Below are 23,455 nucleotides of genomic sequence, written 5' to 3' on the forward strand. Positions count from 1 at the left end.
GTAGCCCCGGAAACTATTTGCCCATCCACCGGAGGCTTCACAAAGGCCGTGCAGTGTTTCGTGCCGACAAAACAGTAGCATTTCTGTAATACCGGGGCAGTGGACGGCAAATCCGGGGCAAACCGAGAAGCTTAAAATTACAGGGATTTGAGATAAAGGGGTGGGACCCCTAGGGATTAAAATGTCCCTCCCCCCTTGCTCCACTACCCGCCAGAAACCTCCCTGTGCTTAAGAATTGGAAGACGCTCCCTCTTACGCAGCCCAATGTTGCGTTACTCAAATTCCCAAAGAAAATTCCTCAGCTTTAAATCTCCTAGCAGACAAACTAATCCAATACTACTTGCAGTTCTGAGATAAACATTTATTATACAAAAAAAACTATATTTCTAACAATATAAAAACTTTGTCTATACAGAGGGTTGGTAAACAAAAAAAATAACGATCATTTAAGAGCAAAAAACATAAGTGGATCAATAAAAAAAATTAAACCTCTCCAACAAAAAGCCCTTCTATTTCCTCAAGTGAATTAATTTGATTAAACGTAAGTAATCCTCCAATCCATGCCTAAAGACACATATTTTTTGCAAGTGATAGAATATTCACAAAAAATAGCGAAAGATAATATTGACTTCTTAGTATATCTATAATTCCATATATTCTGCATTATTTGTCGATATTGCAAGCAATAGCAAATTTGATCGGTAAACCTCTACCGTCTTCTGATTGTCGAGAGCTTCGAGTTTGTGGTCGGCCGTTCGTAAGTAGGCCTTGAAAAAGTGATGGACACCAACACGAACTCGTCAAACATTGTACGAGTAAGTGAAATATTTGCAATAAGTTCGTTAAAAAATCGCCTGGTAATCGTGAATGAATAGGAAAGCTTTTAGAGAACCGGTAAAAAGTTCGTAATGTTTTGTGAATCGAAGACAAAGATGAACAAACGAGGAATAAAGGAGCAAAACTTGTGAGGCATGTTCACCTCTACAAATTCTGACCATTTACAACGTTCTTAGACTAGAAGCTTTTGACATTTTATCTAACAATTTTAAAATAGGACTAAACACTAACTATGGCCAGAGCTGTTGAGTGTCATTGTGTCCAAAATTTGTCCAAAATGTTCGTGAAAGCTTGGGTCTGCTCTTAGTTGCACGATTGAAATCGGAAAGTAAGCCTTGTTTACCCAACTGAAAAATCAAGTTTAATTATACAGCGGTAAATTTTTTCTACCAAAACTATACTTTTCAAGTCTTTCTCTATATATATAACGGTAAAACTTTGTAAATTTATAATAATTCTAAAGCATTTGATATTTTCCTAGGCACAGATAATATAAGGTATTCCAATTAGTAAAATGTCCTTCTTAACGTTCTCCATCTTTCGCAAAGAAACCTTGACATTACGTCCAACATCTTTGCGTGACTTGCACAGCGTGACTCGGACCTAACGCCCTGGACGGCGTTGCTTCAGTGCGTGACAACAATTATTTCATGATTGCATCGTGGTCGCTTTCTTAAGTTCGCGTACCCACCTGAAAAAGTCAAACAAAATAAAGAGTTATTGCACAACCTATAGTAATAGTTATCTTTATGTGACACAATCATAGATAGAATTGAAAAATATTGTTTCCGTTCGGAAAAGAGGTAGATCTGTTCATTTACCTTGATGCAGAGTTTTCGTTATCTGCCTTGAAAACTAACGGTGAAATACCATGGTGTTTGAGTTGAAATACAAAATCATTCCCTTCCTGAAAACCAGTGACACACATAAACACACGTGAGAAAAAAGTATCAATTCCATCTTAACGGATGCACAGAAAGTCATCGGTGAAGTCAGAGCGCTTTTCGATTGAGGGTCATTAAATCGAAACTAAAGTGATTGCAACAACCAATCAGAAGGAAGGAAAATACCCTGAAAAGCCACTCAAATCTCAGAGTAAAAACAAGCAAAAAGGCTAAAGCGCGGGAAAACGCGGACGACCAAGTCATGATAGGTGCTAGGTTTGCATTTGATTGGTTTAGAGCGTGGCGCGGGTTGTTTGGACCAATCATAGGGCAAAGTTAAGCAAAACCAATACGTCTGGATTACTTTCGACACTCAAGGTTATTGAACATTACTCTAACAGCGTATTGGTTTCAACTCGACGTTAAATCACCCCTCTGATTGGTTTATAACTGCGAGCCAATCGCAGCTTAGTGCACTACTATTAAGCCAATCACAGACGAGTGCTGTGTCAGTCATACCTTGACCCCTAGCAGTTTTCCCGCCCTTCTTCACTCGAGTTCACCAATAATTTTCATTGAAATTCACTTGACTTTCAGTTTCCATATCCCAGTACAATGATTTATATCTTTCTAAATTATCTCAATAGCTTAAAAGACAATGTCTGATTCTACTAAATTTTCATAAAGTCGCAAAATACTTAATTAAGATAAGTAAACGCACCTTGCCAAGATCTTCAATTTCATAACTCAAGACTGGTTGACTTTCCAGCGCCACAACATCCTACAATTTCAAATTGATCAGAAAAACCAAACTCAGTAGTTAGACACGGTAATCACACAAACAAGTTCATCAACAGCCAGCAACTATCCAAACAATTTATCCTTTCCTCTCTTGGGTATTCAATTATTTCTCCTATCTGCGTTTTAGTCTTGAGGTTTTTTTCACATTTCCTCCATCTCATATTTATCACATTCCCTGCCTTAGACGCGTACCACAGATTTCCCGCGCTAGCAACCTGCGTCTCGTTTCCCGCTTTTTTTCTACTTTCGAGATGAACACTTTTTTCCTTTTTTTTTTGGCTTGTTTATTTTTTAATTGTTTGTTTTCTCTCATAATACTGACTGAAAACGAGATTTCATATTTTTAGATGTAAACAAACGGTAACTTTTTGTGGTTTCAAAACTTCGTTAACATCTTTAACTTACTGAGCTGGCTTTGTACGAATACAAAACATTGTCCTTCAGCACAAACCACGACTTCTTCCATCCAAATTTTCCTTTCTTGTATTTTAAGTAGCCACTCATTTGACTTCCTTCCTGATTAGCGACGACCTATTGAGAGACAAAATATTTCAGATGTCAAATAAAAAATCCTTGTATCAAGCACGGGAAAAAGATTGACAAGGTCGTGCGCAATTCTAGTCTTGCATCTGATTGGTTGAGAAAGCATTTTTCTCCACCAATCAAAGAGCAAAGTAAACAAATTAAAACCAAAGCAATCCCAGAGTACTTTAGACATTCACTGACCTCTGTTAAGTGCGACGGATGCATTATTGTCGATTTTCTTTTTGTTTTTCTACTCTTAAATCGTCGCATCATTTCAAACTTGGTCGGTTTTCGTAGCAGCTTCTCTGCGTCTTCTGCCTCTTGAAGCAACGGGGGAAGCGTAGACGTAGGCGATTCTTCCTCTACTGGTTTCATTTCAGCGGTGTGGAAATCTGGAAAGGAGGAATTGGCGTTGTAAGCTGTCCTGCACAGAGTAAATTGTTATCCCGTGTGTTTTGCATTGGATTTCACTATAACGCGTGTTAGACACAATTAGAGTGCTTTTGGATTGGGTGTCGCAAAACCAAAACTAACGTAATCACAACGGCCAATCAGAAGAAAGGGAAATACCTTGAAGAGCCAATGAGAAGTCAAAGTAAGAACAACTAAACTGCCTAAAGCGCGGGAAAAACGCGGGCGACCAAGTCGTGGTTGTTTTTCGTTTTGCATCTGATTGGTTGAGAGGATGGCGCCAGTTTTCACAGCCAATCACTGGGAGTCAGAAAGTAAAACCAATGCAATCCCAAATTACTTTCGACAATCAATGGAAAATTGCTCGAAACTGCAATTCTCGCGAGGTCATTATTTTTTTCTTTTCGTTACATCGTGAAAGTTGACGAGCATCTTTATCAGTATCGCACTGAGCCAATTTGAAAAAAATCAGTTGTTGAAAAGGGGTGCTCAATAAGGGAAATAAAATGGCTGCCGTATAGGGAAGGAATTATTCTTAAAAACATTTCTTGCGCTCACCTTTTAAAAGCAGGTCATAGCACTTGTCGCAAACCCTAGCCTGGTTGTACTCCAAGTATGCCAGTGGAGCGGTACTATCCGAACAAGCCCCACAAACAACCTGAAACAATAAATAGACGACGTCCTCTTCTCAGTCCTAAATTTCAAATGAACCGTCACGCACTCGAAAATCCGAGTTAATATTTCCCATCTTCGACTGCCGCTTTCTTGTCGGTTTTCTTTTTATCGCTCAGGTGCGTTTCTAACTCAGAAAAAAAAGCAATTTTAACTCTTTGACCTCTTAGAGTAACCAGCATCTAATTTCTCCTTACAATATCACCACTGAATTGCACAGCACGGTCAAGACCATAAAGGAAATGATCACCTACGAAAGAAGTTCTTGATAAATTCTCCTTGCTAGCACGTAAGGAAATGTACGGAGGACAGTATGGAGAATATGCATATTGATGTTAAGGTGTAAATAGTTAAAGAATTAAGCGTAAAAAACTTAACATACACAAAACATGAAGTGTCTTTTTAGAGCCTAACCTGTCGTTAACTACGCAAAACTACCAAGCACAGTTTTTGTGGGGAAGAGGGTGAGGAGGTCATTGACAAAATACAATCCATGGAATCTTGAGTTCGAGATTGAACGATATGAAACTGAATTTTCAGCACCCTGTACTTACGTTTCCACAAGCTCTGCAGTGATGCCTCCTGTTGGTGAGAGTAAATGGAGACGTACAGCTCATGCACATTGTAACACGGTGATCCGGAATCCACACAGGGGCTTTCTCTCCGAGTTTCATGACCTCTTCGTCCCTCTCTTGCACTCCCTTCGCAATAACGAGAACATTAAACGGATTCAGATTGTAAAAATTATGAGACTACAAAGCCTCGTAAATGTAAGTGGAAAGATGGAGAAAATACCCCTCGTCAAGGAAACTCTGAAGCCAAAGAAAAACGGCTGAGATACTGAGGGGGTTTGAGTTATCCCAGGGGTAAACGAAAGCGATTGGGAAGTCAGTACTCGGAGACGCAACCCAAAATTTGGAATATTCAGGGTAACATCAAGCGAGAGGGGAAAAAGGGGGGGGGGGGGTTGTGGGGGGAGGAAATTGGGCAGCCTCGACCGGAAAACTTTTGAGAGTTGGGAAATTCAACTGAGAGATGGGCACTATTCAAGAAGTTTACTCTAACAAAGAAAAAAAATGAATCGCAATGTCGAACGAAATCGTTTGAAGTTAACTCTTTTTTTGTTGCATTTCACAACTTCAGTCCTGGAAATATGAGATCCGAAAAGACAGCGTAAGGGCGGGGAGAGGTTTCTTCATTTAATAATAAATTCTCTTGGCTAATTTAACCACTTGTACCAGTTAAAGTGTAGAATCCTGAAAACATTTTCAGAGAAAAAGCTGTAAAAGAACAAACTATTTTTACCACTCCTGTTGCATCTCTTGTCTTGTTAAAAAATGTGATTTTCCTTTTGGTGACAACGTCTATGGCGTTATTCAAAGTCTGAAAATGAAGTTACAAAGTTGGTTAATGATCATCACCTTAAATATCTAACTTGTTAATGTGTGTACTGTGTATTGTTGAAAAGAGCTCTAAGCTTGATACTTAATGTTAAGTCTGAATAGGACTCTGAGTCGCACAGGTGCAAGAGGTTACCCCTTCAACCGTTCAACTGCCAAGATCTCATTAATAATTCTCCTTACTGTCTGTCAACTAATAATCTCCTGATTTCTTTATTCTCGTCATTTCTCTTCTTGATATTGTTTTAATGTTGTAAGGAGAAATTCTGTCTTGGTCATTTATGGGATCGCGTTAAAGGGTTAACCCCAAGGAGTGACCGGCTTCTAATTTTCCTCATATTATCATCCTTGGAACAAGTGTTAAGGACATAAGATCAAGGGCAAAATATCTTTTATTCATAAGTTGCGACTTTTGGCAGTACTACCTACCTCGACCCACTGATCTCTTTCTTCTGGAGTGCTGTTTTAAAAAAAAATAGAACGTACTAATTATGCAATTTTGCACATACAAAAAATTCCCACAACACAGAAACTAACTTCAAGGCTGACGGTAACAACTAGAATTAGCATTTTTATTTATGGTCAAACAACTGCGAAATAATTTTATATTGTTTTTCTTTCAACTGTACTACTACTGACAGTACTGTGATGTTCCGTTACTATTCAATTAAATTGGCGTTTTTGCGTGAGGTTACGTAGGAATTACGTAACGCCGGTAGCTGTATATTTATTGCCAGTATGCGCGTTGTTTTCAATAGATAAGTATCACTGCTAGTCAATTTCAACCAAGTCAGTCGCTTCGTTAGTTTTTGCTCGCGACGTGTTTCTTTTATTTAAGAGTTTTGCTGCCTGACCTGGTTACGCCACAAATTGTAAGTTTGCTTCTTTTTCATAAAATTTTTGTCGTTGTTGTTGTTGTTGTTACATTTTGTACTCAGATATTTGTATTAATTATTCACTTTAAGTCGAATAACAGCTACACGTATTTACATCTAAATACACTTCTATCTGGCAAATATATTAAATGCGCATTCATTTTGTGGCGTTAAACGTATCTACATGTATTTACACTAACAACTTAAGGACAGGAGTCAAAAGTGCACCATGAAAAAATGCCTGCCCTCGAACAGTTTACCTGAAATTAAATGAATGAAAAATTCAAAGGGCTCTTAACTAAATTCTCCTTACAATAACAACCCAAAATTAAACATTAAGGTTACAAGGATAAAGGAAATGATCACCAACTAAAGAAACTCTTGATTGTTAAACAAATTCTCCTTGTCAGCATCTTAGGAAATGTATTAGGAGAATATGCATACTGATGTTTGGGTGTAAATGGGTTAACAACGTGCAGAACTAACCTCGCTGTGAGAGTAAATGATCTTGTGGTGCTTATGATACTAAATTCATTTACAAAATCTGGAGAATCTGGAACAGTCACCTGAAAAATAAAATAACACATATATCTGTAAGAAAGCATTGTTCCTATGCTGCGCTTTCTTATGTTATTAAAAACATCTTTGGTTAAAGGCAAAAGACAATCTCCTAGTCAGTACCAGTCCTACTCTTACCTGCATTCCCAACAGTGGGAGTGTTTTATTGAGCTTGTACTGATTACCGCCTACTGGGGTTGTGTACAACAAAACATCTGTCAGCTGAGAAAAAGTAACAAATAAATATTAATAATCTTTAATTTTGACCTCTACAGAGAAACGTGATTTCCTCAGAATAAACACCAACAGTGCACCAAGGTCAACATTTGAATCACTAAGTTATTATGAACATCGAAAAAGGACAAAAAAGCAAAATTGATCTTTTCTAGAATTAATAAATTAAGAGTTATTTACAAACCAGGAAAAACATTCTCTCTTGCATGTCTTTCCGACACAATTTCATCAAAGTCCCTTCTTTGATAAAGTCCTATAAAAGAAATATATAATTATAAACATGTGTAAGAACTACATTAGGAAAGAGTTGTTATCAATTGGAACAGAATTCCCCCCCCCCCCTTCCTTTCCTTATCAGACCTGCAGGCTTTGTAACAAAAAGTAGGTGCATTACTAATTATTACTCAACTGAATTATTTTTTAGATAACGAAAAGATGTTTAACCCTTGAACTCTCAGAAGTGATTAACATGTAACTTCTCCCCATAATATCCATACATTATCCAACAAACAGGTAGTGAGATTATTCATACTTATCAGGTATGATAGTATCTTGATTGAACACCAAATTCTTGCAACCATTTTACGAGGAAATGTGTAGCATTTAGAGGAGAGAATTAACTATCAGATCTTGGAAGTTAAAGGGTTAACAGAAAGTGAAGTAGGGGGTGAGGGTGGGGGTGGGGTGGTTGGTATATATTAGCTCAGACAAAAAATTCTGTGTTTCCAAATCAAAGTTTGAACTCCTTATTTGGAATTCATCAGTCTGCCCCTGAAAATGATGAAGCTCACGTTAAATGCTCTTAAGCACACAACGACTGTTGGTACATACCCGTCCAGCTTTGACAATCTCTGGGTGTCCCACAAGACTCCTCTGAACCTTAAGCATCTGCTCAAAGCTCTCCTGTTAAACAATAACAATGACAGTATTTATTTTGTGCTCTATATTGCCTGTTTTATAAATTTAAATAATTGTTCACATAATAAGCTAAACTACATATGCATCTTGACTGATTCTTATTTATAATCTTATGGAATGTGGACAGATGCATGAATGACTTCACCATTAACAGCATTTTGCCTTTTTTTATAAAACAAATCCATTCCATGTTGTCATGGGTCTCTTCAGTAAAAGATAACAGATGTCAAAGTGTGGTGAGAAAATCAGTGAAACACTCAGCACTTTTTGTGGCATGAAAAAAGTCCTGTTATCTCTAATGCAATTTATCTTTAGAAGAACGGAGGAATTTTTTCACTCTGATGATAACAGTACAATTCCAACCCACCATTTTCTTCATGGACTCATTGATGTGTGTCGCAACCTCTGACACAATCTTAAGGGCAGCTGATAAGAAGAAAAGAGCCAACAAATTATGATCAAATGTTATTCATAACAGTGCATATCATTAGGTGCTATTTTGTGTATTGAAAAAATCAAAAAGAGGTGTTGTTTTGTGTAGCAATTTGCAATTTGATAATATTTCAAGGGGTCCATTGAAAAATCCTTTCAGTGACTTCTGATCAGCAGAAAGATTCTCTTTCCAAATTGTCTAGTTTTCCCTTGCAAAACAGAGGGAGAAGTAGATATCCTATCAAGAGTTAAATGCATGCCTCTTTTCCACCCAACTTTAAAAAATTAAAAAATGTGCCAAAAAAGAACATGAGAATGCACTTGTTTTCAGTCAATAGGAAGCATATAATCTTTTCATGTACATTATTATACAGTTAAATAAAATACAAAATACAATTATGTATGATTGAGAGAAATCCTTTAAATTACCTTCTGTGTCCTTTGATTCCTCTGAGTCCTTTGGCAAATGCTTGAGATAGTCTGGGAAAAAGAAACCATCATAAAATATTCAAGCAAAAAAAAAATTTGATCATCGCTCTTAACAACAGAAAATTTAACTCACCAATAAGAAGAAGTCTGTAGCTTGGTATGCGCTGTACAGGTTTCAGCATATAAGATGACAATGCCATTCCATGACAACGTTCACTTGCCTGTAAACAGAAAACAAAAGTTACAATAATTCTTCAGATCAATGTGTTATATTTTCACCTCTGATTCTTTGTTGTTCTATCTACATTGTACATGAGTCGATATGATGCAGTTATCAACCTTCTGCTTTTCCACTCATCACTCCTGTTAACTGAACTTTTTATAAAACTTTCTCTAGAACATGTGAATATTTTTTCAACATCATATGGTCTTGACCATAGTTAAAATTCTTTGTCAATACCTTGAACTTAACAAAAAAGGTATCAACTATATCAGAATGTAAGATGTAAGTTTCTAAAAAAACTTTGATGCTACATCGCTGTGGAGGTGTTACAAAACAATTTGGTTATATCAACCAAGTTGATAAATAAAAATTGACCACCATAAGGAGTTTCTAGAACTGACATTTCAAGTGTTACCCCTTTATACGATTTATTTTTTATTCAACTCAACAAAAAAAAAACTGGTTGTTCCATTCAACATTTAAGGTGACCATCTGACACCTGCTGACAAAAAAAATACACTCACTTTAACCCTTAAGTCCTACTGGTGACCAAGACAGAATTTCTCCTTACATTATCAGTACAATATCAACCAAACAAGTGATGAGAATAAAGAAAAATATCAATTTGGGGATATTTAGTTGATCCAATACTAAATTCTCTGAACTAACTTTATAAGAATTGTATGGCAGACAGTTAGGAGAATTACCTATGTGATCTGAGATTGATTTAAGTGTAGAGGTACACCATACCAATAACTGGCTGCCACCCTCACAATACTACACCAAAGATTTTTCAACCTTTGACATTTTGGACAGCTGTCATTCAACAATAGGGTGAATTACATTGCAGTATTTAGTAGCCTTTTTCTCATCACCAGATTGGGCTTTCTGTGCATTTTGCTGCATATCTGCGCAATTAAATTTGCCCTGATGAAGGAGTAATGCTCGAAATGTCAGCTTTGAAACTCTGTACGGTGGCCAATTTAAATTATCAACTCAGTCCAAATTACCCTGTTATACTCTCCCACTGACAAGCACCGCAGTTTCTTTAGAAACTTACTACCTTTATTCAACTGATAACATGTCAGGGTTAATGCTAGATTAAGGGAGGGGTAGATGTGCAGTTGCTGAGATACTGACATTGATCTGTAAACTCTACTATTTTTTGTCTGATAACAAATAATCACTCACACTTTAGTTTGATGATGTTGTCCAAAATTTCATTTTGGGGTTATAAAACAGCATTTCTCAAGTAGTAAGAAATGATAGAGTCAGTATGTACATCAACAGATGCACAAAAGTTTGGTTACGATACAGAGTTTTGCTTTTAATAAATATTCTGCATATTATGTCCTACCTGAAATTTAGCAACCATATCTGCAAACTCTGAATTTTCTTTCATAGTGTCTTGAAACACACCAATAGCTTTGTCGTAGCCATTCACAAACTGAGTGTACATCTGTCAAACAAGAAATATAAACCCATCAAACTTTAATAAAAAAAATCCAAAAAGTTTCTCAATCGTGGAAATGGAACTGAAACCAAAATAAGATGACATTCAACAATTACAATTATTAAAATTTCAATGTTACAAACTGAAGTTTAACTCCCAGATCAAATTTGTAATTCTCCTTACAGTCAACAATACATTTCTTATAATGCTAATTCAGAGAATTTAGTATTGGATCAACTAGTTATCCCCAAATTGATGTTTTTCTCTATTCTCATCACTTATCTGGTTAATATCATATTGATATTGTAAGGAGAAATTCAGTCTTGGTCACTCATGGGAGTTAAAGGGTTAAATGAAAGGTTTATTACAAAACAGACACGCATTTCTCAGCCATTTTTACATTAAAAGATTTATTAGTGCATCAATAACTATTGATAACAATGTTAACATCAATAATCATTATGTTACCTTTAAGAAGTGGCTGTATTTCTTGATAATATCACCAATCCTCTCGTGTTCTTCCCTGAAGGAAACAAGATGCAAAAGTAAATTTTTGGTAAAGGATGACAAAGAGGAATTCCATCTTTTAAACCCATTGTTTGTAATGACCTGTACATTTTTTTCTCGCAAATAATGATGTTCTGTTTCTCTTCAAGCTGAGATAGAGGGGAGGAGAGGAAGTGTAACTAAAGTAGCATTCAGGGAGGGGTAGGTCAGGCCCAGTTTTTCAAAGGGCAGAAAACTCTATCCACATATAAATCATTGTCCAGCAGAAATGCATTAATAAAACTTAGTGTACTATCCAAGGAGTAGAGATTTATCCAGTGGATAGGAGTATCCACCCTTCAAGTAACCCAAGTCCTGGAAAATAACTTTTACATGTAATCCTATTGAGAGAACATGGAAAAATTCACTCTTAAGGGAGACCAGAGTAAGGAAATAGACAACATACAACATAACCCCCCCCCACCCTCCTCCTGCATGTTGTTGAATGAGGAAAAATATTTTTATTTTATTCCCAAGTGATTGGTAGAAAAACTTGAGTTTCCTATGAGGAATCAAAACTGTAGTAGAGCAAAACGCAAAGGGTCCGAGGTTTACTTCCTCACACAGCTCACTTTTTTCCCTGCTCCCATGCTCGCCACCAAATGGATAACAATTTCTTTGATTAAAATTAATTATATTTGTATGTTCGAAAGTCATATTTACCATGTTTTCATTCGTTCCTCTAGTTCTTGGAGGAATCTAGAATCCAGCAAATAAATATTCTCTAGGTCACAAAAGATGTCACCCAAAGTGCTATCAGCTACAACATTGGCTTGCTTTATTGTTCCATAACATTCCTACAGAGAGTTGAAAAAAAAAAGTCAAATTCCTAATGATCTAACAAATGTGTAAAGTGCATTCTAATGTAAAGTACAATGGACTATTTGTGGAAACAGTGCCATGGAGATGTCTGTATATTTATTGACAGTCAATATTCTTCTCTCCCTAAAGTAATTAACATGTAGTTTCTCCCTTTAATATCCATACATTATCCAGCAAACAGGTAATGAGAATACTCACACCTATCAGGTAGAAGATATTTCCTTGATCTGTATCTATCACCAAATTCTCATAACTAATAGGCCACTTTACAGTTATGTACTTAGTTGCCAGGCCTTTGATTTGGAGTGAGGCTGAAGGTGACCTTGTTGTGATAGAGACCTGTATCTAGTTAGCATGATAACAAAGTAATTTGCATTTGAAAAGCAGCAAGGTTTGTATCATCACAAGGTCACCCTCGGCCTCATTCCTGTTCAAAGGCTTGGCAACCAAGCACACAACTGTAAAATGGACTATTTAACACAAGGAAATGCATAGCAGCTTGAGAGGCTCAATTCACTTCCCCACCCCCCCCCCCCCCACTCCTTCTGTGATAGTATTTTTGTTGCCATCAGCAGTTTTAGCCAAGCTGCTGGCCAGGGTTATTGTCTCCAGTTTCACCTACTTTACATTATACATAGCTGCAAAAAACATGGCACCAGCTTTCCTGCTACAAAACATGTTACCACACATGCTTAAAATTATTAGATTAATGCCAATATCTGAGAAACTGCACACCTACCCCTCCCCTTATCCAAGTTAGAATAAATGTTGGGTTAGGGCAGGGGTATGTGCCCGTGCCCATGCAATTCCTCAGATACCAATACTGATCAATAGATACCAATACTAATCAAAAGAATCTCCCTCTTCCTTTTTTCCTTTACCTCAAAGACAAGTTTTAAAGCATCCACAAACGTCTGCTCAGTTGAGAGAATTTCATGTGCAATGTAGTATGTCTTTGACTTTGGTGGACCCTACAGAAGTAATCATGGCAATTATAAACATTAAACAAAAAGATAAGATAGCAATGATGCTATAAATATTAGGGTAAATAAATTTGGGGAGAAATTAGATGCTGGTCTCTCTTAAAATAGTCAAAAGAGTGACCAGCATCTAATTTCTCCATGCGATATCACATTTGAATTATTCATTAAGATTGTGAGAATAAAGGAGACGATCACCAACCAAAAAAGCTTGGATTGATCAATAAATTCTCCTTGTCAGTACCAAAGGACATGCAAAGAGGGGGTATGGAGAATATTGATATCAATGTTAGGATGTAAAGGATTTATTTAATAATTACCTTTGATGATGCCTCTTCTCCAACATCAGAATCCGTATCAGAATCGGCCTCGTTTGCAAACGGCCCAGGTGTCAGGGGAGGGGCTTCATTTTCATTGTTTATGATGCTTGTGCGGCTGCTTGGAGGAGGTGGGCGTGGCGGGGGTTTGCGTTTCAGGGTTTGCTCCTCCTCCGTGGTCTCCACCGTAGAGATGTCAGAAGATGACAATGTAGAGAGCTCTGATGAAGATTCATTTGAGATGGAAGGTTCAGGCTGAAGAGCATTCAGACGAGTACGAGGTACAGGAACTGGAGACTCGCTACTTTGAGTTGAAGTAGACTCGGTTGATGAAGCGATTTTCAAGCTTTTCCTTGGTACAGGAGTTGGTGAGTTATCACCACTATTAGTTGAAGATGAGTCTGTTGACATGACAAGCTTGGAGTTCTTCCTTGGTACAGGACTTGGAGAGTTTTCACTGCTGTGGGTTGTTGATGATTCTGATGATGCAGCAGTCTTTGAGCTCTTTCTTGGTACAGGAGTCGGTGAATTCTTCAGCTCTCTCGTCCTTGGGACTGGTTTTGGTGATTGCCTTGTTTCTGTCTCTGTGCTTGCTGAACTGGATGTCTCCTCCACACTTGCAAAGACATTAAACTCTTCTTTTAATAAGCTTGTTCTCGGGGGTTTTGGAGGTGGAATGGCTGACACAGGAGCTGACATCACTGGTTTTGCCTGAACAGGCACAGCATATTCACTATCATTCTCCTGTGGAACTGCCTGAGAGGGAAGTCTACTTGAAGAATCAGAGAATTTTTCAACCACAGGTACAGGTGTTACTTGACCAGGAACAGAATATATTTCTCTGTCATCAGCACCATGACTATCTGTTACTGCACATGCTTTTACTATGATTGACTTGGGCACTGCATACTCATCTTGCATAGTGACACTGCGTGCTCGAGATGAAATGGGAAGTGGAACACTGTACTCGGATTCATCAGTTCCAAAACTTTCAACTGGAATGACCTTAGCAGGAACTCTGTAAATAACCTCATCATCAGACACACGCTGAACAGGGCGTGATATTGAGAGAGAAGCTGTTTCATATTTACTGAAGGACTGAGTTTTTCTCAGGGAGTCTCCCTTAATTTTAATCTGCTCAAGTTGTCTTGAAGTTGCAGCAATATTTTCATAAACATGCTTTTGTTTCTTAGCCTTGCGACTTCGTCTCTCTGGGGGAACTGGCTGAGACTCTGGAGAAAGTGAATTGTCGCCATCTACATTTTCCTGCGTTGGTGGTTGCTCCACATTGACAAATTCAGATGAAGCAGTTTCTGGATCTTCCGCTGTAGAAATAGGGATGGCATTCACAATGCACACATTCTCACCCTCTTCTACTTCAACTTGCACAATCTCTTTATTGGCCTGTGAAGGAGGTTGCTCCACATCAACAAATTCAGATGAAGCAGTTTCTAGATCTTCTTCTCTGGAAACAGAGATGGCATTTACAATGCTCGCATTCTCACACTCCTCTACTTCAACTTGCATAACCTCTTTATCGGCCTGTGAAGGAGGTTGTTCCACATCAACAAATTCAGATGAAGCAGTTTCTAGATCTTCTTCTCTAGAAATAGAGATGGTATTCACAATGCTCACATTATCACCCTCTTCTACTTCACCTTGCATTACCTCTTTGTTGGCCTGTGAAGGAGGTTGCTCCACATCAAAAAATTCAGATGGAGCAGTTTCTAGATCTTCTTCTGTAGAAACAGAGATGGCATTAACAATGCATGAACTCTCAACCTCCTCTACTTCAACTTGCACAACTTCCTTGTTGGCCTTTGAAGGAGGTTGCTCCACATCGACAAATTCAGATGAAGCAGTTTTTATATCTTCTTTCAAATTAGGGATGGCATTGACAGTGCTTTTATCCTGATCTTCCTTCATCTCAAATAGCACAGCCTCAACATTTTCCTGTGAAGCAGCTTGCTCCACATTAACAAATTCAGATGACACAGTATCCAGATCATCTTCTATAGAATCAGGAATGACGGGGCTTTCATCCTGATCATCACTCTCCTTATGTATCAAACCCTCAGTGTTTTCTAAACTTGATACATCTTCTTCTACTTTAGGTTCCTCCTCATTGCCACTAGTACACGCAAATTCCATCTGGCCATCTTTTCTCTCTTCTTGACAAAAATTTTCAGGAATTGAATTCTCAAGCAACTGTTCTCCAAATTGTTCAGTTTTGTCCAATTCTACTGCCATGTCTTGGCAGGATTCCAATTCCTCTGGTTTAGTTGAAACAAACTCAAGTTCATTTTTCTCCATAAATCCTTCATTTTCATGTTGACCCTTAAACCCTGAGTGATCTTCATTCCTAACATCTTCTAATTTTTCTTCAGCAGGTTCCTCCGAATTATTTTTATCTTCATCCACATGTGAAATTTCCTTGAAAATGACACGATCAGTAACTGATAACAAAGTACCTTCTCTTATCGGTTCAGCCATAATCACCTCACCATTTTGGTGAGATTCATTTTGCCGTGCTTCTTCCATAGCTGCTTCATGGCTTTTATCAGTTACGTTTTCAACTTTGTTTTGTCCTGTTGAATCTACACAAATCTGTGAACTCTCTAATTCAGTTTCACACTTAACATTCTGGTTAACTGATAGTTCTTGTACTTCAACTGGAGAATCTTCCTTCATAGCAATTTCTTCTGAATCTTCACTTAGATTTTCCAAAACACTGTCCACTCGCTCTTCAGCTTCAAAATTAGACGCCATTTCCTCTTGATGATTGAAAAAATTAACCACACTAAACTCTTCTTCCATTTTTTCTTTTTCTACCTCATTAGAGGTTAGTGAAGCATTCTCCCCAACCAAATTTTCTGAAAGAAGGTTGCTGGCAATTGATTCACCTTTACCGACTTCTATAACTTCATTGTTTTCTGCTCTAATCTCTCCTTGTACTTCCAGCATTTTTGTTCCTTTTTCATCACTCCTCGTATCATTTTCTATCACAGTGACAGAACATTCTTCCTCAAGCTCAACACTGTATAATATATGAACTTTATCTTCTGGTTCTTCTACACCATCAACTGGTTGAAATTCATTGCAAACTCCGTCATTTGAAGCATCATCCACACTGACCTCCATAGGCTCAGAAAATTCCCCAACTTCATTCTTTCCCTCAGGTGGCATTGAAGAAATGTCATCATCCTCACTAATATCATCAACTGTTATTTCAAGACCTTCCAGAGGATCTGCCATGTCCTTTTCAAAATTTATGTTCCCAGGTTGAATAACAAGACGCCTAGAAGCTATCCCATTCTCATGAATGCCATTACTACCCACAAAGCCATTTTCAACATTAGTGAATTCACTATCTTCTGAAGCATGCTCAAACACAATATGTCCTTTTGAATTGTCTAACTCCTTAGTATTTAGGCTGCCTTTACTAGAAGTTTGTTCTTCCAAAGAGACAAAAAACTGTGAAGATCTTTTTGACTCGTGATTTTCAGATGATGCCACCTTAGAAGTGTCTTTATCTAGCGGGGCAAAAAACTGTGATTCGTGTGCACTGTTTGTGGGAGACTTTGGCACCAAAACAGATCCATCCTTTGCTGGCTGACTAACAATTTTTTTCACACTTTTGACACTAATGTTCCTTTTCACATAAGCTTTCTTAGGAATGTGATTCTTGGGTTTTGGAGGGACAGGAGGTTTTTTCTTTTTCTCACCTGATGACTGTAATCGCAAATTTGACAACAATTCACTCTTACGTCCCAAAGAACTTCCCCTTGGGGGTGGAGGAGGTCTTGGGGGTTTTTGACGCCCCTTGGTCTCCTTGACACTTGTTGGAATATTTTCTTTTCTTTCTAAACTTGGACTGTATTCTTCAGATGTTTTTATTTTGCCATTCTTTTTGGATTTTCTTGGTGGTGGTTCAGGAGTTTCAGATGATGATTCTCTGCATAAAAAGGAGGAATGTAATTAAAGTGACATTTTTGATGGTGAAATCTTGGATATTACACTGAGCAGCTTGTAATTAGAGTTGTGGTGATTTTACTGAGAGCAAATGACTGTTTGATTCCAGCAAATAATTATTATAGAGCTTCTAGCAACAAAAGAGAGTTTCCTCAACTCCCTTTTGGGCACATATGAGTCAGAGGAGACTCTCATAGAACACTCCTCAGACTCCTATGACCATGCTCATGCTAACAAACCTGTTCCTATGGACCAGAACACAGGGCTGTGCTCTTGCGGCATCTGGTAGTCCCTCACACCTGTATTCACTCTAGGGCAACTCGGAAAATATTAGTTTTTTCATAAAAAGCATGTGCTTGGCACCCTGGATTTCACAATTTCAGAGAAATGGGCTCCCTTTAATTTTTTTCTTGGAGCACAGCCCTGTGAACAGTTCACTTTTCATATCTTGCAGAATTCAACAAAGGATAATAGGAAAAGACCCTCATTCAAGGCGACCATTTGCAAGTTGTAATCTACTTGAACTCACCTTTCCAGGTCGTCGTTGCCACTGCCACCTGTGAAAAACCATTGAGAACCAAAAACAATTTTTAGATACAAGCCATGTAAATAAAGAACTATTAAATTCCACTTAATAGTCCATTTTACAGTTGTGTGCTTGGTTGCCAAGCCTTTGAACAGGAATGAGGCTAAGGGTGACCTTGTGATGATACAAACCTTGCTGCTTTTCAAATGCAAATTACTTTGTTATCATGCTAACTAGATACAGGTCTCTATCACAACAAGGTCACCTTCAGCCTCACTCCAAATCAAAGGCTTGACAACTAAGTACACAACTGTAAAATGGCCTATTGTCCTGTAGCTATGAAACAACTGCACTGAAAAAAATGTTCCCTTTTGGAGATGCTTGTGTTAGAGTTAAGCTTGTCCAGATTATTAAACAAACTTTTTCTTTCAGTGTGCATATTCTGCACACTGCTCTATAGACATTTCCAATGTTACTAACAAGGAGAACTTGTTTAACCCTTAAAAAACCCCTATGAGTGACCAAGACAGAATTTCTCCTTACAATATCAATACAATATCAAGCAGACAAGTGATGAGAATAAAGAAAAATATCAATTTGGGGATAACTTGTTGATCTAATACTAAATTCTCTGAACTAACATCACAAGAATTGTACGGTTGACAGTAAAGAGAATTACAAATTTGATCTGGGATTTAAAGGGTTAACAATCATGAACTTTTTAGTTGGAGATAAATTTCTCTATTCTTGTGACCCTAAGGTTAGATTCAGAAGTGAAATTACACTAAGAAATAAGATGTGAGCAATTTTTAAGGGATCAAAAGTTTTTAAAAGTCAAATCTACCCCAACATACACCTCCACAGACAGACATTAAAAAATTAAAAAACACAAGAGGGTTCACGACTTTTAATGGCATACAAAATCCCATGCCAAAATCATGTCCAATGTACAAGAACAAAACAATCTCCTAATGCTCCTTTAATTCCCATGAGTGACCAAGACAGAATTTCTCCTTACATCATCAATACAATATCAAGCAGGTAGGTAATGGGAATAAAGAAAAAAAATAAATAAGAGGATAATAAAAAGTAGTTGATCCAACACCAAATTCTTCACACTAACATGATAAGAATTTTATGGTGGACAGTAAGGAGAATTACTTATGAGATCTTGGGTGTGAGAGTGTTATGCACTGTTGTTTCCTTTTAGGAAGTGAACAGCCTTGAAAAGATTACATCACATTTAGTAGTGACTTGAATTGTGACCACACATTCTTTAAAAAAGTTGTGTTAGTAAAGTCTTCGTTTTAGTTTTTATTATTCATTTTTATCATTTAACACCAATGAAATAAAATTTGCCAATGAAGCCTTCAAGAGAGGCTTGCTTGATGAATATTACACACTAACACATCATACCATACATAGTAATGTTTTTTTTAATAAAAAATTTCAACAGTTTTGAGACAAATAGACACTCCATGCCTGTAAAGCTTCAGAATATTACTGACAATGACATGGTCATTGCACCTGCTAGCATAACAGATGTCTTTCTACAAAGAAGCTTCAATAGACACATCTCATTATGCATTGTTGGGCTTCTGTCATATTTCATGGAGTAAACTCAAGTTGATCTAAACATGATGTTTATGATAAAAATAAACAAAACATTGTTTTAAGAGTTTATCTGTAAAAGCGCAACATGTTGTGAGCATGAGGGTCAATTACATTGTCGTGAAGCATTTGGATAACTCGATTGATTTGCGACCGTGGGACTTGATATCAATCTTTATCGTTTCAACTGTCAATCAGACTATCTCTTGAGACCGGCAATCCCTTTTCCTTCTAGGAATACGTAATCGAATTGTGCGGAAATCAAACCGATTCAGGAAATGGGCGAAAAATCGTAGCTGAAATAAAACTAAACAGCCTAAAATTGAGAGGATCAGAAACCGCTCTTGGTGATCTTAATATGAATGGACCCTTCTAAGCGTGTTATCACAGTGAGTACATTAAGCTCATGTCTTACCGATGCGTTCTTCGCGGCTTTTCTTTTTCGGTGGCGGGCTTTCTCCAATCACAGAGGAACGTCCTTTTGTAAAACAGAGGAACATATGTCGAGAATAAGAATCTACATCCTTCCAAAGGAAAGATTTATTGCAACGAAACTCGATCTCTACATCACTTCGACAATACGACGACATGTTGATTCCAAAGACGGAAATGCCCAAAACAATATATTTCGCACGCTTAAACTTGTCATCGAAAACCACGTTTGTGCCGTGGTGTATTCTGATCTTGAATAAACTTAAACATTTTCAAATAAACTCTGAGTGTTTAAGAGACTAGTAAAGTAAACTCATCATGGAACACCCCCAAATATTCCAGTTATTTCTAAATCAACCGATCACACACAACATTGCGCTGAAATAATTCACACAGTGTACCTTCGAACGCCTTGGCCTTTTCCTTGACACTCATTCTAGCGGGAGCACCAGACAATCAACTTTCCAGTTATCATTTGTTGCGATTTCAATAGCGTTTCCCCGCATAGTATTGCTCGTCCTTTGTGATAAAAACAATATATATGGACTGCAGACTTCACTTCCTCTGAGTTGACATGATCACATGATTTGCATACAGTAGCCGCTGACCGGGAAATTTCGTGTCTTCTGAGAACCATTCAGGAAAATTTCTCTTCCTAATTCCCGCTCTTTTATTTTCACTGTTATTTTTTTAATATTCTGTCTTTTTATCCTCCTTTTCTCTACATTTCCCACCAAATTTATGTCTTTTTTTCTTTTTTACACTAGTTACCAAATCATGCGGTCTAACAATTCTATTTTCACAAACAGATTTTTGTTTGAAACGAATCAACGGAAGTTGCCGGAAGTTGCCTCCTCAAACGTCACTTCCTCTACATTGAAATTTAACGAAACCGCGGAAATTTCAGTGTACGTAATAAGCCTTTCCTCACCTCTGCTAGTGCGGAAAAGCCCTATATGCTCATATCTTATACGCAAAATACTTCCTGTCAGCTTTGTTAACAAAGAGTCAAGGCCCTTTTTCACAACTACTCCGACACAACCGCTCATGTGGAGTCTCGGGGTCAATTAGTCGTAATCAGTAAAGATAACGAAAATCATTATCATTTTCGTTATTTCTTGCTTTTTTATATTATTGTTATTACCATTTACAATATTGCTTTTTTGAATTTTTATATAATTTTTTTTCTATTTTTATTCTTTCCGAGTTTATTATGATTACTGCGTCATTTTTTACCGTGTATCGTTTTACGCAAATTGCATTCGGTACCGATTTAATGTATCTAACAAATTCTCTTCCTTGGTGATACAACAACCGAGGTTAACATGTAAATTTGAGTCTGAAAAAAAAAGTCCTTAGTAGGTCGCGTGGAGTTATGTCACGGTACCCAGAGTCAAACAACTGTCTGTAAAAGTATGGGTTAGATCATCATTTCTCCGATAATATAAGATAAACTGAATTCAAATATTTATTACCATCATAAAATATGCTTACTTGCTATGGGATTACTTTGCTGCATGAGCTACATGATAAATCAAAGTCGTCGTAGAATCAAAGAAAAAAGACTAAATAAGCATCTGAACAACCTTCTAAAATATTACAATAAATTTCAGATATATATTCCAGGGATTTTTTTCAGTTTCTTTCCTTATTTTTTATTTTTTCGTTTGATTATTTTTTTTTCCGAAGTCAACGGTCACGTCAGCGATGAAAGGTTGGCACTCGCGAAATATTATATTTATCTCCTTAAATGTTGGTTGGCATTTTCTGTATGTTTTCTTGTTTCTTTTTAGCTTTTCCCGAAACAAATTTAAATCATTTAAGTGAATATTTTTTTGAGAGAGACAGAGACCGTCTGAGACGAAAATCCATTAGTGTAGTGTATGTACTGCTTAGCGTTTGAGACCCTTTAAATCTCGTGATTACGATCATCGTTTTGTTGACGATTTGCGATGAACACACTTACCAACGCACGACGATCACCGAATCGAAAGCTATAATTTCTTAAGTGTCACCATAATTAACCGTGTAACTCTTAAAATTTTATAACCGATTTTACAAATATTATTGATTTACCTTCAAGCCGTCGCCGGTGTCTCGGTGGAGAACCAAGAAAGTAAAACGTTAAAATGCTTAATAAGTCCATAAATAACAACAGACAATCACTCAGTGGTTGTTCCAAACCCTTTGATCACCAAAATGATCTTTTTTTCCGATTTTCACGTGGTTTTTACACGTTTTATTAGATGTACCGCCTGATCAGTTGTTCGACAGTCACGTGGAATTTGGTTAAGAGGTTAAAGTAAGCTGTGAGATATACGGTACTCTTTTACTTAATGAAGATCGTATCTTACTCTGAGGCGTGAAGTAGACGATTAAAGGTCATCAGAAAACGACAAACAGGTTATCCGACACGGGGGGGAAATCGGGATCGGGGTTCTGAGAGAACAGCGGCACATCCCCAGCAAAAATTGATCCAAGTAATCCCTTATCCAATTATCTGATAAAGGTTTGACGGGAGAAAACAATTGCTAGGAGGGACAGCAACTACCTGGAAGTAGTATATCTTTTTAACTTCAGAATTGTTTCCACTTTGCCCATTGTGAGACATTTAACTGTTTAGGCTTCCAACGAGTGAAACGAACTCAGTGGCTCTCGACTACTGAACAATGGGTCTGAAAGGTGAAGAAAATTTGACGATCGAAGCACCATCTTGTCCACATAAACTGCACACTCTATATCTGTACCCTACCCCAAAGAACTGCCTTTTTTTCACGGTCAGGGCCGGGCTCCCTCAAGAAGCTGGAGCCCGACCACACCGAAAGTTTTTAGGAGTTCCCCATCAGGTGGGTGAAGTGGAATTGTAATGCTTCAATTAATTCCTCATGAAGAGCATTTCATCAAAGAGGCCTCAGAAAACGACATATTTTGAGAACAATTGCAGTGCGGTAATGAAGTTCATACACCATGGCAACAGGTGATTCTCCGTCACGGCCGTCACGTGTTCTCTGTCACGGGTGATGTTTGTCACAAGATAAAAGGATTGATGTCAATTATTTTTTTTTATTTTAATTTTTTAATTTTTTAATTTATACATATATACTATTCGTGTCGCTTCTTTCTGGATGCTGTGCGATTTCGGGGTTTGAGCGCCATCTCAGACTGGCTGATCACTCGCCTCGATTTCATGTAAGAACCTTGAATCCCGCTGGCTAAGTGGAAGTCCCATGGATTGACTCCGCCTCGGTCTGGATCATTTAATCGAACGAAATGATTTACTGTAGAAAAAGAGCTTTGAGCTGCGCCACCAATCGATATTCGTAGGTTTCATTATGAACTGGATTTTGTTGCGCCAGGACAAAAATATCCATTTTAAGCAAGATCGAACGTACGTTACTCAGTCATCTTTTACAATCACTCTTTTATTTAATTTTCACACACAGTGAAGCCACTTTCAACCTAAAGGACTACAAAATTTCATTTTAAGAAGATTTAAGGGGGGCACTGTAATGATTTTAGTTTTTGTGGGATGCGAATCATTCTTCTTGATGCATGAACCAGCAGGCGTCGGAAAAAAATGGCTAAAACAATACATTT

The 23,455-nt window shown here is 37.5% G+C and overlaps 1 protein-coding gene across 3 annotated transcripts; it reads right to left on the bottom strand.

The window, feature by feature from the left end:
* Positions 1-349: 349 nt before the first annotated feature.
* LOC131795298 (uncharacterized) lies at positions 350-22,036 on the bottom strand. 3 transcript variants are annotated; one of them, XM_059112870.2, is made up of 24 exons: positions 20,260-20,427; positions 19,842-19,904; positions 17,819-17,846; positions 13,321-17,272; positions 12,902-12,991; positions 11,862-11,995; positions 11,121-11,175; positions 10,557-10,658; positions 9,110-9,197; positions 8,977-9,027; positions 8,483-8,541; positions 8,029-8,100; positions 7,382-7,450; positions 7,102-7,185; positions 6,892-6,971; positions 5,960-5,990; positions 5,436-5,513; positions 4,685-4,831; positions 4,017-4,116; positions 3,249-3,439; positions 2,928-3,053; positions 2,443-2,502; positions 1,659-1,744; positions 350-1,528 (listed from the first exon to the last, which is right to left on the bottom strand). In XM_059112870.2, the coding sequence occupies exons 1-24, from the start codon at positions 20,291-20,293 to the stop codon at positions 1,486-1,488; spliced, it is 5,823 nt and encodes a 1,940-aa protein (XP_058968853.2). In that variant the 5' UTR covers positions 20,294-20,427; the 3' UTR covers positions 350-1,485. The 3 variants fall into 3 exon arrangements, with proteins under 3 accessions (XP_058968853.2, XP_066030351.1, XP_066030352.1); XM_066174254.1 differs by lacking the exons at positions 19,842-19,904; positions 20,260-20,427 and adding an exon at positions 21,935-22,036; XM_066174255.1 differs by lacking the exon at positions 19,842-19,904.
* Between the last annotated feature and the right edge of the window lie 1,419 nt (positions 22,037-23,455).

This window comes from Pocillopora verrucosa, chromosome 11 (genome assembly GCF_036669915.1).
Source record: "Pocillopora verrucosa isolate sample1 chromosome 11, ASM3666991v2, whole genome shotgun sequence".
Taxonomy (NCBI): domain Eukaryota; kingdom Metazoa; phylum Cnidaria; class Anthozoa; order Scleractinia; family Pocilloporidae; genus Pocillopora; species Pocillopora verrucosa.

Bases quoted from the DNA above. Each gene is read 5' to 3' on its own strand.
- LOC131795298 (XM_059112870.2), bottom strand. From the start codon at position 20,293: ATGAGTGTCAAGGAAAAGGCCAAGGCGTTCGAAG. The intron at 19,905-20,259 runs GTACACTGTGTG...GTTTTACAAAAG, and splicing joins AAAGGCCAAGGCGTTCGAAG to GACGTTCCTCTGTGATTGGA. The intron at 11,996-12,901 runs GTAAAGGAAAAA...AACTCTCTGTAG, and splicing joins CTTTAAAACTTGTCTTTGAG to GAATGTTATGGAACAATAAA.